This window comes from Dermochelys coriacea, chromosome 3 (assembly GCF_009764565.3).
Source record: "Dermochelys coriacea isolate rDerCor1 chromosome 3, rDerCor1.pri.v4, whole genome shotgun sequence".
Lineage (NCBI taxonomy): Eukaryota > Metazoa > Chordata > Testudines > Dermochelyidae > Dermochelys > Dermochelys coriacea.
Window position 1 is genome coordinate 158460443 of NC_050070.1, and position 19332 is coordinate 158479774.

The 19332-nt window shown below is 46.1% G+C and overlaps 1 protein-coding gene across 3 annotated transcripts in view; it reads right to left on the reverse strand.

The window, feature by feature from the left end:
- The window catches only part of GALNT14 (polypeptide N-acetylgalactosaminyltransferase 14), a 186341-nt gene extending 167434 nt beyond the window's left edge, over positions 1-18907 (reverse strand). For 2 of the 3 annotated variants that reach the window (XM_043511652.1, XM_043511654.1), the window contains exon 1: positions 18205-18428. In XM_043511652.1, coding sequence (XP_043367587.1) covers positions 18205-18330 — 126 coding nt within the window. In that variant the 5' untranslated portion in view covers positions 18331-18428. Of the gene's footprint in view, positions 1-18204 lie in introns of all 3 variants that reach the window. The other variant, XM_038395335.2, reaches the window with a different exon arrangement.
- Between the last annotated feature and the right edge of the window lie 425 nt (positions 18908-19332).

Here is a 19332-nt window from a genome sequence, read left to right on the forward strand (position 1 = left end):
TTGTGCTGGTCTTGTGAAAATCTGCACAAATTTGGCCAAGTTACAAGCCTTTGAAAAAAAAAATCTCAGTTCTCACATGCTCAGTAGAAACTTTTTATAGTTTAGCACCCAGAAAAGCCTACGAGGAAATTAATAATTCCATCTACAAAGCAGGGTTTGAATAGTGTACAGTAAATAAGGCCTGGGACCACACATTAAACAATGGGGATAAAAGAAAACATTAAATAGCTACTCATTCTGTGACTGCCATCCATCTCGTGCATTAAATGACACAGGGTCTAGTGGAAAAATAGTATGTGATCATGTAATTAAAGACTGTTATAATGCATACGCACAAGAGGGCAGAATTAAGTTGCACGGGGAACCTTAATTCTGGCATTTCCTATTTCTGAGTGCTTGAATTTGCAACCTTAATAATTTCTTTTAATGTAGCTTTGTGTGTGTGTAATAAAATATCTCAGTTACTACACAAAAAATGACATGGCTAGTTCAGTCATCCTCTGACTTTTGGTAGATTTCCGTTCAGTTTAACTATGGAGTGGCTATCAATGCCTCTATATCAGAGACCTGGATCATACCTTCATTCCCTGCAGAAAACCCACAGGAAGAGTCAGACACAAAATCTTTGTGAGATTCCCCCCACAAACATCATCCATGGAGCGGGGGAGCAAAGCAGTTTCAAGTCATAGCAAACTGCACAGCACAAGTCACAATTCATAGCAGTTTATATTGTCCATACTAGGGGTTTGCTCCAGCACAGCTACACTGGTGACTCGCTACCAACAGTTGAAATTGGGATAAACCCCCAGTGTAGACAAGGCCTAATACTTTAAACAAATCTAAACCAGATGATCCTTTTGCAGAGTATGACAGCATTTTACGAACCATTTCACGCGACTGATGGTAGGAATGTGCCTTGTGCAATCTAGGTGCTGTATGCATTTTAACTCTTATCATTACTTGGAAATATCATTCATTAATTTTGATTTTAGCCACAGGAAATCAGATGGCTGGTTAATTTGTGTTTCAGGCTGTTTTCCTCTTATCCTCCCCGCAGGCTGCACTGCATTAAAACTCTAGGAGATCGCTGAGGGCATTAAAATACCACCACTGCCACTCTACTCCCACGCAAATGCATGCTCCTGCAAAATGACCAACTCCTTTGGTTCTCTGACTTCAGCGCCAAAACACCCAGTCAGGCAGCTCTCTTGGATCTCAGCATTGTCCACTCAGCTGAGAGAATACTCTGCATTCCTTAGCCGGTATGCAGAATCACGAAAATCTCAACACATGCAGAGCCTAAATTTAGGTCACTGACCAAACTTGAACTCTGGGTTTCAAACTGCAGCTGTCAACGGCCAAAGCATAAGGGGCTACAGTGCCTTAGCACCATGTCACAGGGTGCACTCACCAGGGGCACCTCCTCGTGGTTGCTCTGGAGATTAGCTCCTTTCAGGTGCTGCACCCTCCTCTAGCGGTCTCTCCACCCATCATCCTCTCTCACCCTGTGGCCACTCTCACTCCAGGAGCTGCAGCTTCCCCTTGGTGACTTGGCCCTCTGGCCACCTGACTAGGGTCCTGCCCTTCCAGGGTATCAAAGGATTTCAGGGCAAACTGTTCCAAACAGTCCACTCTCCAGCCTGTGCCACTTCCCCAGTGGTCAGTAAAGGGACTCAGACCCACCCTCTACTTTGGGTTCTAAACCAGGGGCCTTCTCGTCAGCAGCTAAGGTCTGCACCTTCCTGAACCTTGCTGCCCTTCCCCTGAGCCTTACTTTACCTTCTGGCTCTCCCTCCTTCCAGGAGGTAAATGTAGACTATATTGTATAGTCCCAAGTATGCCCTTCACCCAGGGAGTGGCTACACACTGCTTCCCTGCAGCCCCCAGCTGTTCTCAGATACTGGGCTTTATACAGGCCCCTCCTGTTCCTGTCCAGCTGAGCCTCCTCTCTGATTAATTCCCGCTCCCTGGCTCCTCCTCCAGATGCATCCTGGGCACTTCATTGGTCTACCTAGCCACTTTAACCACTTCAGGTCTTGTGTGGGGTAGACAGCACATCTCATGTCATCACCCCCCCCCCTTAAATATCACCCTTGGGAACTTAAGCGGCAGATCCAAATATAAATTCTTCTAAAGCTGCTGCATTGCCAAAGACTAAGTAGCATACGAATGAAGTGTGACCAGTACATTTTCCCAAGTTTTAGAAGCCGGAAGTATGGAGAACTATAGCTTTGCAAACATCCTCAGGAAGGAGTGGGCTTGGTTTTCCATCTGGAATTGCAATGTCTGTTTTCTTGAAAGGAAAGGACAAGGACATTTTGCTTTTTCACTGCTCAGTGGAAGCTTAGAACAGAATGGCTGAAACTCCAGAAAGATGATGGCTCATTGGAAAAAGCTTTTCTCGGTCTGTCTCTCAGAAAAGAAAGGCCCCATTTGATAGCTCGCATTGCATATAATCATATTTTAAATGAACTTATGGTGTATACAGCACCTTCCATCCTATAAGATCACAAAGCAATTTACAAACTATAGGCTATGTTCTGACTGCATAGGAAAATATTCCCAAGTGGCTGAATGAATATGGTAGTAAAAAAGCTGGACGCCATCAGAGATTCATCTGGCCTTGGGTTCCCAACCAGTGACAGCAGCAGTGGGGATGTTACAAAAACAATCAGTCATTCCTGGTACAGACACAGCTTAGAAGAGAATGGGATGAGAAAATGACAAGGCTACAAAAAGGGGCCCCATTCTTTTCTCAGTGACACCCATGTAAATCTAAAAGCACTCCATTGAAGTCAGCAGAATCTCTCCAGATTTTCTTGAGAGCGGAATTTGGCTCAAGGAGTTCAAATGAGCCCATCGTAATCTAAAATTCTGTTCTCACCCTGATTTTGCTCAATTGTGCCCAATTATAATTAAGCAAAAACAAAATGTGCACACATAAAAATGACACTTCTACAAACCCCTGCAGTGTGAAGAGGTTGTAACTGCCACTATGCACCACGACCATCAAACATCTTTTTGTCTTATCTGCCAGCTACGCATCTCTATACTGTGTTATGAGGTGTGTTGGTAATTGTCTGATGCTGGCACTGGTCCTTGAAAAGGAAATGGTGTGTGTCTAAGTGCAGACAAAGCTATTCAGGAAGTCACGACAAAGCAGCTCTCCCCCTCTTGCTTGGGCCAAATTAGAGCCTTTGGACTTACTCCTTCCATGGCTTTAAAAGAAAAGAAAGAATCTCCCTCAACTGCCTTGGCTCCGGAAACAATAGTTAGAGGCTAGAAGGTGATTTCAGAGCTCATTTGTTTTTGCAGTGCACAAGCCCCTTTCTCATCAAATCATTTTCTAATAATTTTATTCTCAGCATCTCGGACTATAAAACCGACGAGTAAAAGCCTCAGTTCCACTTGAAATAGTAAATAATAACAATATAATCTTTTCCTTTTCTTTTGGCCTGATCTTCAAATGAACCAATTTTGTTTCTTCTGATACTGTATTTCCTGCTGTTGCTGCAGTTCTTTTTAAAAATGAGATGCACTGATTAGCTCACTTGTTCCCCCAAATAGTATTAGGTTTGGAGCTCAACCTTGTTTATGGTAAATTATTACCATCTTCAACCTATATGCTGAAGGAAGGGGAATGGGTGGGATCTAGTGGTCCAAATGTAGGGCTAGGCACACAGTCAGGAGTACTGGGTTCTACTCCAGCCTCTGCTGCTGACTCAGAAAGTAAGGTGGTGCAAGTAATCGAACCTCTCTATACCTCAGTTTGCCCAGCTGTAAAATGGGATGACATCATGACAATGAGGTTGTGTATTTGTGAATCACAAGCAGCCCCTTGGATTTCCTCAACAAAATGCTTCACTGTGATAAAACAACAAAAATAGAGTCCAACGAGTGACTGATCAAAACAGCAGGCTAACCAGATTCCAGACAGCTCTCTGCTTTGAAGCATCCTCCAAGCTGCTGCCCTAAACAATTACTGTCTACTTAGAGACAGCTGCAGACAAACACATTGTTACTAATGTGTCACCAATTTTTGCTGTTCCAAAGATCATTTTTGCTTCCAACACAGTAACTCAAACTATGAGGGGCCCAATTCTCTCAGCACTGGGCTCAGATCCAGCATATATATGGCCCCAACTTAAATCATATTCATGCACTCTGAGGCAAGTCAACCCATTAATTCCTGAACTAAAAGTTAACCGTGAAAAGCACAGAACACTGTATTTACCTTCCTCTTGAGGATGCCGTAAGGGTTAATTAAAGTTTATAAGGAGCTTTGATATATTTGGATGAAAGGCAAATGATTAGTGTTACAAATAGTGCCTTGATAAATAAACCAGTGGATGCCTGATGAAACTGTCATCACCGCTCATTTCTGAATGCAAATGTTAACGATGATCAAGCCCTGCTCCCAGCACGTACGCTCAGCACATAACATATGAAAACAAAGAAAAGAGCTGAATGGATCCATTCTGGAGCCTGAACACACAGACAAACGGAGCTCCAGGAGCCACACGTATAGACTTGGCCATTAATGGTACAGTCTTTTATTGCCTTCAGTTGAATCAGCTGCCTAAGAAAGTAGCAGCCCCACTGCAGTAGTCTGTTATCCACAGCCGACCAGCTGACATGAAGGTCTATCTCCCGTTGTCTAATGTGTCCAGATACGGACCCAGTGCAGGGCTATCTTCATTAGTCTGGAGACAGACAGTCTTAGGGTCTGTTTACATTACAATCAGGAGGTGTGATTGCAGCATGTGTAGACATAACGAAACCAGCCTTGATCTAGCTAACTCAAATTACAATGGCAGTGCAGCCACAAGTGAGCTGCCAGAGTACCCAGGCAGCTTGTACTCAGGTGGCTATCTACTGTGAGTCAAGCTAGCAAGAGCAAAGCTCTCTCAGGTCTGTCTACATGTGCTGCTATCATATCTCCCCATTGCTATGGAGACATACCCTGCCACAGCCATTCTGGGAAGAGCAAACAGTCCCACTAAGCTCAGTGGCCTATTGACTCTGGAACGTAATGATGTCAGTTGGAATTTCAACTTTTTAAGCAGCCTCATGGAGAACAGTTCACAAAAATAGCAGATGATTAAGAGAGCTTGTGTGAGATATGCCACCCAGATCACAGCTTGGTCCAAGAATCAGAAAACCTACTGTATGTTGTTAATGCCACCACCTTGGATTATTTGTCCTGAAAGAAGTTATCCTATGTTTACATTCTGCCCTTCCTCTAGATTGGTCAGCTTCACTTATTGTTTCAGAATAATATGCTACAGCTGAAAGTGTACTGCTGGCAGAGTGTGCATTGCATCCTCTCTTAGTGGCTGACCTAGTAGTATATAACAGCCCACAATTGCTAGTAGCTAATGAAGTAATTCCTTTCATTTATGTGATAGAGATCTGTGCTTTGGTGTTGAAGGTCCTGTATTCAAGTCCTACCGATGACCCTTGAAGGAGCTCATTAGGCAAGCCATGAAAAAAAAAGTCAAACTAAGTAGCAGAGTTTGGAAAGGCCAGAAGACAGGGAGAAATAAATCACTACAAAGAGCTGGGACCTGAAACGTTCCTCAACAGCTAATGATGATGGATGTAGTATCTGTTCTGCATCCCACCTGGAAGGGACTCGCCCACCTCTTGTGACTTACATTCACAGCTTGGGGTCATGTCTGATCCTTGGTTGCTTCTGGCTATTCAGATCACAGCAGTGGTCAAGAGTAATTCCCATCCCCCATCTGCTTATAGCAAGGAGAATGGAATCCATTTTCTCAGATGGGAGACCTCAGCAGAGTGATTTGTGCACTTGTTTCCTCTAGACCGGCTCACTGTACCACACTCTGTCTAGGGCTGCATCTTCAGGCCACTTGGAAACAGCAATATAGAATGAGACTGCCTGGTTACTTGGCCACGCTTCCGCAAGGAGCACATTACACCTGAGCTGAAGAGGCTCCACTGGCTTCTAGTTAGTTACTGGGTGCAACTCAAGATGGCACGTGTGATCTAGGAAGCCCTATATCATAGCTTGGGACATGCATATCTTAGAGACCTGCTTTTCTTCTTGTGTTTTAACCCAGCAGGCATTATGAGCCTGGATGCTCAAGCAAGGTAGGAGACTCAATGGGGAGCACTCAACTATCACCCAACCAAACAGCGCTCGAGCTGGCTTTCAGGGCATGTTGTCAGATCCCTTCAGGCAGGCTTAAGGGACCCTGCACTGCAAGCTTTGCTGATATGAGTAGGCTTTACACACATGCACAGTCCTATAGAAGTCAATAGGAGTACTCCCATGAGTAAGAATTACTCACATGAGCAGGGCTGACAGGATCAGGCCCAGCCCAAGGGGAGGGGCTAAACAGGCGAGCAGGCCTGCAGGAAGGTCACTGATTAAGCTTTGGATTGCTCTGAGAGACGTTTTTTAAATACTGACTTGTGCATGTGCTTCGAACCTAATGATAAGTGTCTGGAACACAGCAAAATACATGTAAACAGACAGGCAATCAGCAATCACACGCGTCCCATTGGGAGGGAGACGGCTGCCGTCTCCATCCTTAACCAATGGAACTGGACATAAGTCAGATGTAAAACATTCTCAGCTACATCCCATTCATCTCCCATAGCAAAGGTAGTTTAGTGGCATCACCACACATGCACTTTGAGGATGCTGTTCAGAAGAGACCGTATAAGTCCCTTTATATATTACTAAGGGGACAGATTCACAACCGATGGAATTCAGCACAGCTCCACTAAAGGCAATGGAACAAGGCCAATTTATACCAGCTGAGGATCTGGTCCAAGGTCTCTTTCCCAGCTGATCTTCCTGTCACATTGACTCCTGCAGCGGCTTTGGAACCAAGAAGAGGAAGAGGGAGAGAAAAATCAATTTAATTGCAGCTTAGTAAGCAAATATGCTAAGTGTTGCTGGCAAAATGTGAGCACTTTATTGTGAGGGGAGAGGGGGAATGGCTTTTTTCATTGAATGGGAAAGTGGGCTAATAACAAATCTACCAGGCTGTCATCTGGTTTTCATCCCTTCCCCTTCTTTAAACAGGAGGAAGCCTCCAGGAGGCACACAGTTAATGAAAGATATTTTGTGCTTGTACTATTCCATTTAATAGTCAATCCATTGCACCCTTTGTTGTTATCTGACACATAATTACCCTTTCATGCAAAGTGTCTCTCTTTAGCAGATCCCAGTTTTGCTTTCTCCGGAGATACATCCCAGTGATTGGTTTTATTGCACCAAATGCTGGGCTGTCCTCTTGGAAGAGAAATGGCTCTAACTACATTTCTCTTGCACAGCTGCAGCACATTGCTTGTGCATTTTTTATTATTTCTCCCATATTTTCTTTTCCATCAGCACAGAGACTCGAGCTAACAAAAGTACCAAATTGGCATCCTCCAGGGGTGTGTGCACTGCCAACCCTAATACCATCTGCAGAGCTTGCATATAAAGCAACATGTGTGCTCACAGGGATGGTGTTTTTAAAAGAGCTTGTTCAGTCATGTGCAAAATACTGCACCCGCCCCTGGGATTATGACATCGAGCTGAGAGGTAGCACCACTTCTAGGGGCTGATTCTGCTGCCGCTGAAGTCACTGTCAAAACTCCCGTTGACTTCAGTTGGCCAGGCTCAGCCCCTGAATGACTAAAAGGGACTGACTGTAATGGTGCTGCTCAAAGGCCTTAGTGCTAGATGAAACGAGGGCTCTTAGCTCCGGAGCTGAAATCCAACACTCATTACTGCCGGTGCCTTCTGCCAATCTTTGTGGTTCTTTGGTCATGAAAGCTGCCCAGGCAGCTCCTTCCAAACAGCTGTCCTATATCTGGAAAAAGTTGTCATTCCCTTATTTATATCCTGAGTAAACAACGTGAGTCCTTCCCAAAGAACAACAGCGCTGCACCAAGTACACCTTTATATAAAACCTCTACTCAGCTACTCAGACTTATCAGGATAGAATAATAATGTACCAAATACATTGTATACACTTCACTGTACAGTGGTGTTATGCAGAACACTGCTCCAAGTATTAAACCTAAAATTTGTATACTTACCTGTTTCTTATACATGTATATTTACTTGGGCATTGGCCCATAAATATCATTATAAAGCACTGAGAGTTTTTGTAAATGGTTCAGTAGACTGTACCTTATACTTTCTGCAAAAGATCTTATTCCTGTGACAAATTACTGTGGTAGGGGAGGAAAACAGTGATCACCCTCACTCTCTTTGAAATGGAAACTGGTATGAAGATCTTCCCACAGAGATGATGCTTATGAAAGGCATGAAGCCACTGCACCAAATTGCAGCATATACATTATATATGTAATTTACTATATATTGTGTAGCACCCAAAGTGTGCTAGGCATCCTTCAGCCATGCAGACAGATACAGTCGCTGTCCCAAAGAGTTTATAATCTGAGAGCAATTTGGGGCCAGATTTTCAGAAGAGCTCACTCAACAGGCTGGGTTCTTCAGAGCTCCTAGGGCAATCTGCTTATAAAGGTCACAATAGGAGCTGCTGAGCGGCTAGCGCTTTAGACAGATTTGGGGCCTAAGTGGGAGCTGAGCCCCAGTTGTGCGCACTGAGCACTTGAAAATCTGGCCCTAAGGTCTTTGGAAAAAAACGAACAGTCACTTCTCCTGCCACCTCTGAGATGGAACAGAGCAGCTGTTTAGCTGCCCATAGCATTGTCGTGCTAGAAATGGAGAGTACTGTTTCCACCTGGAACTTAAGGGGGAAGTTTAGGTAGGCGGGATGCAGTTCTCGGAGTTTTGCCGGGATACCAGGATTACAAAGGTGCCAGGAGATCTTGCTGTACGGCACCCCCAAATACTCGGGTGAGATACAAGGCTCAGCACTGAATCAAAGAGGACAATGCCTCCTACTAAACTTCCCACAGCATCTAGGTCAGTGGTGCCCACTGCGTCCCTCATGACGTCCAGGGCCAACTGTGTTAAGATAAAAATCTGTATTTGATTATGAACCAAATGTGTGTTCCCTGAGCTTCACCCTGTGACTTTTTAGCTAACATGTCTGCATCCCTCTGAGGAGGAAGTAGAGGGCCCTGCCTCCCTAGCTACCTCCCACAGCTTCCTCTGCTGCCCTAGTACGAGCCAAGCCAGGAGTGCTTCCAGCACCAGCTGTCCAGCTCCAGCTGCAGCTGCTCACCAGCCCTCCTGCTGGCCCCCTTCTGCATGGCCGGGGAAGGAGAAGAGTAGCTCTTGTTGCGTAATCAGCTGCTGGAATATGGAAGATGAGAATAGGAGCTCTCCTGGCTCTGCTACAGCTTAGGAAAGTGCCTGACAAAGGTCCTCTCCCCAACACAGCCACTCAGGGTACCCTAGAAAAGAAGAAGCTGAGAACCAACACCAGAGAGGTGAAGGGAAGCAGAAATCACCTGCAACTCCACTCCTGGGGTTTCTCCCAGCACTGGGGAGTCCTTAGCAGGCACAGAGCCAGCACCTACACCTCTCTCTCTCTCTCTCTCCAGAGCCCCTTGTGCAGGGGTGGAGAGGCAGGAGCATGTTGCATTAGCACTATCCTCAGCTGGCATATGACCCCTAATGGACTGTTGCCAGCTGGCACAGGTTACAGCAACCCCTAAAATATCAGCATTCTGGCTAAGAAGCACAAAGAGATCAGAACAGGCCAGACACTCTGCCCCACAGTGCAGATTGTAACTGCCTGACCTTTCTGAAAGAACATTTGGCCCTCAGACTGGCCACTGCCGATCCAGGTGTTTCATGAAGGTCTCCCATCCACATACTGCTCTAGTTCAGAGCTACTTAGTTTAGGAATTCTGACAGGATTAACCCAGAAGGTCAGACAATCACAAGCTATTTTATTCTACCCTGAGCCAACCCCGAAGGAATAAAGATAAAAAGCAACATGGGGGGAGGGGAGAGAATGACATAAATCTAACCCTCCTGACACTGAATATATAGAAATTCTTTTAAATAGTTCAACTGCCTTTTTCATATGCATCCGATGAAGTGAGCTGTAGCTCACGAAAGCTTATGCTCTAATAAATTTGTTAGTCTCTAAGGTGCCACAAGTACTCCTTTTCTTTTTGCGAATACAGACTAACACGGCTGCTACTCTGAAACCTGCCTTTTTCATAATGATCTTCAGAACCATATCTTCAGAGTATTTCTACCAGGGTCCTGACCAGGGCAGTCAGGACCAAAAGTTAGAGCGGGGTCAAACCTAAGGCTGAGAGTAGCAGGGGAGCTTGCAGTCAAGTTCCAGGCCAGGGTCAATAGCAAGGATTAGAGTCTGAGTCAGGTTTCAAGGTCCGGGGCTGCAGGCAAGGTCCAAACTGAGCTGAGATCAAAGCCAGGAATTGAGGATCAAGAATGGTCATGGTAGTTACAGCAGATCCACACTGTTGCCTGGACACTTCTTGGAACGATTCTTAGGTTTATATAGGGCAGGGAGCCAATTAGGAGCCATGAGGCTGCTGCCTGTCAGACCCCTTGAGGTGGGACTTCCCAAGGGAGCTAATGGGTAGTGAGACATAAATTAGTTACAGCCACTGCTGGGTGACCGCATGGAGGTGTTCGCTGGCAGCTCTGTAGGCCTGTCTTTGAGACTCACTGGGCCTTCCAATCTCAGTCCAAGAGTGAATGGCTTTGAATTTTCTTGGCAGCGTTGGGGACTTCTCAAAAACTTTGTACCTTCTCTCAGAGAAAAAAGAAAATTTTCTCCTCCTTCCTCTAAAATGTCAAACAAAAGGTTTTTTCTGCATTCAAGATTTATTGGGCTTCTTTTAAGTAGCTATTCTTTGCCCTTTTTAAAATTTTTCTTTTTTTTCAAGCACAAAACAATGGAGGTTCCTGGATGCCTGATGCTCATCATTTCATAAAGTAAAAGGCCTTGTTCAATCAATATTTATGCCCCTATCACTCACAGCTGCACCATGAAGCTGTAATGGAATGTAAGAGGGGCAAATTCATTCATTGTAATTACCAGTGAAAAATTAACAAGGTTTTCATTTACTGCCTATTGTTTTTCAGATATCTCAGAGAGGTCACTCATGTGCAGTCAATAGATTAATTAAACAACACAGATAATATAAGCCTGACACGTTTGTCTATGACAGTTTTATTATTATTATAGTCAGCTGAGTTTTGCCTGACCAATTGGATTGCTAAATTCTGACAGAACTTTGTGTCCCGCTCAATGTTCAACAAAGACGCAAATTGTTAGCAACCCGGATGGATACTGTGGAAGAAAACTATTTTCAAAGCCTAGCTGCAGTTAGGAAAGTGACTGAGAAAACAGCTCCTTCTTATTCAGCAGGTCTGCTCCCTGGCTTGTCTGAGTCACACGAACACAAAAATGAGGGTATTGTTTTTTATCACTGTTAGACATGTAGTTGAAATACAGGTATGGGAGAGCAAACTAGATTTGATTCTGGCTCACGCATCACCAGTTTGTTAGTGTTCTAGACATGCTCCAAAGCCTGCCTTTACTCCTGGACATTTCAGGGAGGGCATTCATTGACGAGTGTCATTATAGGTCCCATCCTGTGACCATCAAAGTCAGTGCCAAATCCTCCACTGGCGTCAATGGGCACAGGATCGAGCCCTCTATTATGTTAAATTGGCAGACTTGTGTTCATGTTGAAATACGCAGTTCAGTTAATTAATGTGTTAAGATCTTAATTTTGGCGGTGTACATTGTTGTTTTAATCTATGTTAAACACCTCCAGGAGACTGGCGCTGTAAAACCTGGAGAAATTAAAGCAAGAAAGATTATCAGCTGAACTCTGGATGCAGAATCTTTCCAGCTGGTGCTGATGCAGAAAAAATGCAATGTGATATTCAGATCCCAATTGCAGAACTGGCAACCGCCTTTCTGACTATAGGCCCGACCTTGCAGGGTGCAGAGCAAGGGTGCCGGGACCTTTGTAGAAGTGTGGGAGGTTGCACAGTGCCCCCCCACCCCAGTTGCTTATAGAAGGAACTGTGGGTCCTCAGCAACTTATAGGAAGCTCTGATCACTTCAGAGGATCACAGCCCCCGCCCCACACACACATACTGCATTTTAACATTAACCATTCCCTTTTGTTGAACAAACTATATTTACAGTAATAGTTACAGGATATGTCATGTCATATATTTTGTGGTTTAAATTATTTTTTATACCCTCCAGTGTTTGTAACTCCTCCTTGGAAACTTGAAAATAGCACTTGTTTCTCCAGGAGGTTTTTAGTTCCATGTTTCTTACCATGACATTAACAAGGCCTTGATATTTTTGATAGTTGGAAAGTCTTCTGGGATGCCTAGATGTCTCCTTCCTCCATGGTTCAGCCCCACTCAAAGGTCCTGCTCTCCTCTAGAATCCATCAGCTATGCTTCATCCATACCCTAGTGGGAGCAACAGGGGGCTCCTTGCTCTTTTAAAGCCCTCCCAAGCCCTGCCAGCCCCAGAAAGCGAGAGGCAACCAAGCTGGAAACCTGACCACTGCCAGCATCAGCACAAGCATTGGGAATTGGGTTTGCCAGCTCAGTGCCACTAAGCAGAGCCCACTGCATGTATTCCTCACAAACCAATCTGCGAATTTACTTGTAATTAATCCAGCATATCAATTCCTCTCATTATTTCTTAATCTAACTAAATTATTAATTTCTATGTGGGTTTTTTTTTAAATGAGAGAAAACTCCTGCATAAGACATAGGGAGGCAGTGCTGTCTAGTGGTTAGAACAGGGGCAGGGACTCAGAATTCCTGGATTCTGCTCCAAGCTCTGACACTGAACCACTAGGCGGTTTTAGGCAAGTCATGGATGACCTAATTTTCAAAGGTTCTGAGCCACTCTCTCTCCCTTGAGTCAATGGGCGATGGACATGCTTAGCGCCTTTGAAGGCCTCAGTTTGCTCCTCTGGAAAACAGAAGGGGCAGGGGGGATTGGCTGGCACTGATTAATGCTTGTGAAGTGCTTGGAGATCCTGAAATGAAAGGCTCTGTAAGTACAGAATATAAACCACGGAACCCCAGCTGATCAGAAACACAGAACTGCTGCACAGTTGCTCCCTCGTAAACCAGCAGACAGGATTAATTTTACTAATCCCTTGCTTGCTAACTGGCTCACCTGATTAGGTGTCTGCTAGACAGCAGACATGAGAAGACAGTCACACCATTCCAGCGGGACTCACCTCACCCACCTTTCTTCACAGCTTGATGGGACTCCAAAAAGAACAGAAGAGAAGCACAAGAATGTTTTTCCCAGCCAGACAGATAAGATTCAAACTGTCCATTGCAAATGCAAGTGGCAGCTGTAGTATCAGCCTGGATGGCAGCAGCCGATGCACTGGGGACTTCATTCCATAACCAGCGAGGCGAGACACCTCTTATGACTTTGAGTGGGACACATTTTTAATTCTATGCTCCATTGTTACTATGAGCTTATTGCTTAAAATAAAGGCCTCAGCAAGAAGTCCCTGCTTGAGTGAAGCACTGCTGGCCTTCCTTGGACAGGAAATGTTCCATGGCATCTCCTGAATGTGATAAAGGGCTGACTTGATGCAGCCATTAGCCAGTGATGCTCTGAATTAGGAAAGAAGGAAGAAAGTGACTAGAAGAAAAGTGGGCAAGGCTAGGAAAGAAGCAGAGAGAGGATCAATAAGGTAATAGCTACGTCTACACTGCAGCTTGGAGCATGCTTCCCAGTGTGGCTAGACAGATACGCTAGCTCTGCTTGAGATAGTTCCCTAAAAATATGCAGTGTAGCCAGGGGTAGCAAAGGTGGTGGCTCAGACTAGCCACCCAAGTACATACATAGGGACTCCACAGGTTTGTACTCAGGCGGCTAGCCCAAGCTGCAGCCCATGCTTCGCCGGCTACGCTGCTATTTTTAGTGCACTAGCTCAATTGGAGCTAGCGCGTGCCTGTTTACCCCTGCTGGGAAGTCTGGTCCCATCTGCAGCGTAGACGGAGCCACAGAGAGTACAACGCAGGGAGATAAAAGTAAGAAAGAGGAGGTGAAATCAGGTAAAATAAAACAAGCATGCTCCTATCCATTCTGCCAATAGAATATCAGCATAAGGAAAGCATAGCCACTGTGATAATGTCCTGGACTCCAATGTAAGAGACTCGGGTTAGATTCCTTAGGCCTAGTGCTCTTCTCACCAGGGTAGATCAGGAATGCTTTGCCATGGAGGTTGATAAATGGAGACACCTCATTTCTCCATTAGGAGTTGCGCAACCAGTTTACCCCATTACTTTACATATGATGTTTCTGCCATTACAATATGAGCTCCTTCTTAGGAAGTTGGAGAGGGTGAGGAAGAACTATCTGCATACTGCAAAAGTATTGCTTTCTTCTGGGTTAGCAGCTAGCCAATATCCAAAGTACATAACCTCATGGCCAGACAATTGTACTGTCCTATGCCCAATGACCTGTTCTCCCTTTATTGCTGCTTCACTGGCTTTGATGCATATATATGAAACCAGATTTGGATCCCTTAAGAGGGGTTAAATGAAGTGACATCATGTTCTTTTTCTCGCAACTAGCTCATATTTCATATTACTCAAAAGTAGTTTCCAAAGCCAAAAATGTAACGCACTAAAAATGAATCTGAACTATATGAATCTCAGGGGGATGCAACTGTTTTGATGGAAAATTCAGAGGAAATGAAGGAGAGGCAATTTCAGCTGTCAGATTTCTGGAGTTATGGCAACTTGGCAGGTGTAACTTAGAAATTTAGGGCCTGATCCTGTAGACATGAGGAAATTACCCTTGACTTTGTCCAGGGGGGGGGAGGGATAGCTCAGTGGTTTGAGCTTTGGCCTGTTAAACCCAGGGTTGTGAGTTCAATCCTTGAGGGTGCCATTTAGGGATCTGGGGCAAAAACTGGGGATTGGTCCTGCTTTCAGCAGGGAGTTGGACTAGATGACCTCCTGAGGTCCCTTTCAATCCTGATATTCTATGATTCAATAGGAACAGGATCAGGCCAGTAACAAAGTTAGCAGTCCAAAGAGCAGGGGAGAACAAAATCTGTATGTGTTTTGTGGATATTCAAAGGGGGCTGTAAAATAAGAATCAATTCTACTGCAACTGTTGTTAAGTAAAAAGGTTCGTTTGAAGGAGAATACAGTACATCATGGCGGACAAGTGAGGTTTTATTTTGCCATTTTGAAGAGTGCATTTTCAATACAATCCTATTTACCCAAAGGGATAGTTATGGTTAAGAGAGCACTTTCATTCTAAACCTCTGTTTCCAGTGACTTGTTACCTTCCCCCACAAAAATGATCTTTGGGCCTGAAATTGCACAAACTCATTCTTCCATCCTAGACAGGAGAGATTATGGAAAGCCTGAAAAATCCATTAAGTCATTGTTGTTTGAAAAAAGCATAAAAAAACAGTGACTTTTGCCACATGAAAATCAACGTATTTTTACCAATTTAGGAATTTTTCAAACAATGACTTGGATTTAAAGTTCCAGACTTGGCATATACATAGTCATTTGTGAGAAATATCTTAAATAGACACAATTTGTATAAAAATCATGGGCCAGATGCCCCTTTCAGTTACAATGGTGTAAATCTGGAGTGAAGGTCTGATCCAAAGCCCTTTAAGATTCCCATTAACTTTATTGGTTTTGGATCAGATCCTAAACCCTCTGATTTTGACCAAGTAACTCCAGATTTACGGTTTCAGAGTAGCAGCCATGTTAGTCTGTATCCACAAAAAGAAAAGGAGTACTTGTGGCACCTTAGAGACTAACAAATGTATTAGTCTCTAAGGTGCCACAAGTACTCCTTTTCTTTTTGCAGATTTACAGTGGTATAATCAAAATCAGAATCTGGTCCCAGGTATTTCAAACAGTCAGTTATTTACCACTGTTAGTACCACCATAGGTTATTAAAATGGAAACAATTTTGAAAAAGTTCCTGGTTTATGCTGTTTGTGTACTTTTTCATTTCATGCAGTTTGGACTGTGAAACTAAACTGATCAGTTTCAGTTTCTGTTTCTAGTAAGTTGCAGGTTGCTGTCTCATGCACTGTACAATGCTGTTCTTTGGGCCCAGAACACTGAAGGGGAATGCTCAAGTCCGACCAGAAACTGCTTTCACTGAGATAAAAAACAATTTCATTGAAATATTTATATTCATATTAGGACCCTGACTTTTTTGTTTAACTACATAAGTGTAGTGATTTAAACCAGTTGGTGGCATCTGCGGCTCTGCCACAGACTCACCGTGATGGACAAGTCCATTAAATTCTCTCTGTCTGCTTCTCTATCTTTAAAAGGGTATAGTCATGCCTACCTCAGAGAAGGGTTGTGAGGATCATTCACTTATTGTTTATAAAGTCCTTAGAAATCCACAGATGAAAACTGAAAGTGTAAACTGCTTTCCTTGTGTGCTACATGTCTCCCTTTGTGCCTGATCCACAGAGGACATGGGTCTGCTATAATACCCAGCTAGGGGACTTGGCCCGGATTCAGCAGTCCATCTGTATTCCACATAGCACATACTTAACTTCAGGAATGTGTTTAAGTCCCATTGGGCTTTGCTGAATCGGGGTGGATTTAAGCACATGCAGAAATGCTTTGCTGAATTGGGGCCTTAGTTCTCCATTTCACACTATAGAGATTCATGCTTTTAGCCCTGGAGCTCCAGTCATTAGTGATGATGACCATTACAAGTGTGCAAAGTTGTCTTCGTTACTATGCCATGGGCATCATTTTCTTACCAATTTAGTTATACACCAAGCACAGAGCTATCCAGAGCATTCAATTCAATTACTATTCTAAAATTAGAATACAAGGGAGTGTGCTCACAGCAAGCCAAATAACAAGAAAAGTTTATATATCTCTAACAGGCAAATATTAAACTTGAGACTGATCTAGGGAAAGGGGAGTGGATAGAAACATTAAAACTTTTGGCACAGATCGTATAAGCAGAAAACTAGAGCATGATAAAACTATCTAGCCGTGGTAAGGCCTGGTGAGGTCATAATTTGGATCACAGAGCGCAGTTACAGTCAGCATATAAAAACAAGTAGCATAGGAATGAAGATGACACAGCAGACAGAAAAAATGATACATGGACTTGAGAATCTTGGTGAGTCAAAAAGATCATAGAGACATAGGCTGGCATTCTGAGAGAATACTTTAATTCCCAGGGCCAACAGAACAGGTAAGGGCTACAAGGCTGAGCACAGGGGTATCAGACACCTGACAAGGTGGCATGAACTTCAGAGAAGGTGTCCAACCAGTAACAGGAACTGAAGCAAGAACATCTGTACACGGGGCAGGATCTGACTCACACTGGTCTAAATCAGGAGTAATTCCCTTGACAGCAATGAAGTTACACTGATGTAAAGCTAGCTGGGGTAAGCAAGAGGAGAATCGGGTCCATCCTGAGCAGACAATACACAGATTAAAAATATCAGAGGCAGCAATAGGTGCCACTAATCTGACTCGCAGAAAGGAATTAAGCAAGCAGCGAAGAGGAAAAAATACTTGCTGTACTGTATGTACTTCATACAACTGCAAAACCTCTGGAGAGGGAGCAACCCGGGAGGGGCTTTCTGGCCCCCACCCCTCCCAAAGATTTCTTACAGGGTCCTTATCTCAGCTTTCACAAATGACAGAATGCTCAGGTTGGGGCATAGCCTTCAGGTTTTACTCGGGCAAAACTCCTGCAGATTGCAAGGAAACCAGCGAGCTAATCTCCAGTCCCATCACAGCAAACGCTGCTTGCCTTTGGGCTATGGCGAGGCTGCCCTGCAACCCCGCTCGCTCCTCCAGCCCTACATCAAAAACCCTCGGGGGGCAGCGGGGGCAGGAAGAGATGGTGGCAAGGGTTTAAGGGACAAAGGTAAGCCACCGGCGATGATGCTCTCCGTGCATCATGCCCTGGTTTGGTCGCCTTCTCTAAGGGAGGTAAGAGCCTAAAGGACTTCACCGGGAAAATGTTGCAAAGAAGTTGGCATCCAGTTGCCCAAGCCAGGCGACAGCATGCGCACAGGGGGAGGGAGGGCACCGAACCAAGCGGTTCTCCCCCCGCTGGCTGGTCTCAAAGCTGCACGTGTGCTCCGGGCATTTCCCCGCGGCCGCTTGCTGGGGCTCCAGCCTGCGGGACAGCTGGGCACACCACGCGGCTCTTGCAAAGCCCCCTGGCGCCGATCCGGGCTGGACCCCCGCCACCGCTCCCCGAAGAGAAGCGGGCTGCTCGTTACCTTTGGCGTCGGCCCTTCGGGTCCTGCCGCCTCCCGCCTCCTCCTCGCCCCCAAGAGGAAGAGGAGAGCCGCGACCCCCAGGATGCCCAAGAGAGACAAAGCCAGCCGGCGACTCGGCCGTCTCATCGCTCAAAAGTCCCGCCTGGCGGCGAGGCGCGGGGCGGAGGGGCTGGCACCCCCGCGGCGGGCGGCGCCCTACCCCCGGCGCGGGGCAGGGCTGGAGCCTGGGCGGAGACCGCGAGCGGGGCGGTACCGGGGGAGCGGGGAGGGAGAGGCTGGCTCCGAGCCGGAGCTGCGGCGCCAGACGGTGGCCGGCTCTCCGGGAGGCGGGAAGGGGGCGGTGTGGGCCTGGCCGTGTCACCCGGGCTGGCAGCCTCGGAAGCAGCTGCCGGCCCCGGCTCCTTCCCGGGATCACCCCGGCGCGGCGCGGCGCGGGGCCCTGGAGCCCGGGGCGGCTCCGGACTCGGGGCGAGCGCTCGGCTGCGGGGCGGCCCCGGGGAGCTCGGGAAGGCTCCGTGCGGGGCAGGGGCCCCGGCAACTTTCCAGCGCTTCCGAGCCGAGCGGGGTTAGGCTCGACGCTCCGGGAAAGCGGGGCGGGGGCAACCTGCCGCCAGGCAGCCTCCCCCTGCAAGCTTGACCTGGCCGGCTCCAGCCAAGCCGCCTGGCCGCTGCTGGGCTCGGCGCTGCTCGGAGCCCGCCATGGGCAGGAGTTTTACACGCCAGCAGGGTCCCTCTGCTCCTGACAGTGCGCCTGGTTCCCGCCCGGGGAAGGCGGTGGACCTCCCTGAGGCTGGTGTGATGAAGAAGAGGAGAATCAGGTGGTCTGTGGGCGGGTAGAAAGAACAGGAGGACTTGTGGCACCTTAGAGACCAACACATTTATTTGAGCACAAGCTTTCGTGGGCTACAGCTCACTGCAGCGGATGCGGGTAGCCTCCTACTTCACGGGTGACAGCCTGTGTCCACCCTCCTGCCTCGGGTGATTTAGGATTTTTAAAGCAGGAGGGGGCTTTCTTTCAGTGGGGGGGGGGGGCTTGTTTCTTCGGACATTACAGCACTAAAGTCAACCGCTTGTGAGAATCAAAATGTTTCATAAAAGGGACCAAGCTGGAACCAGAGGTTCTTTTAC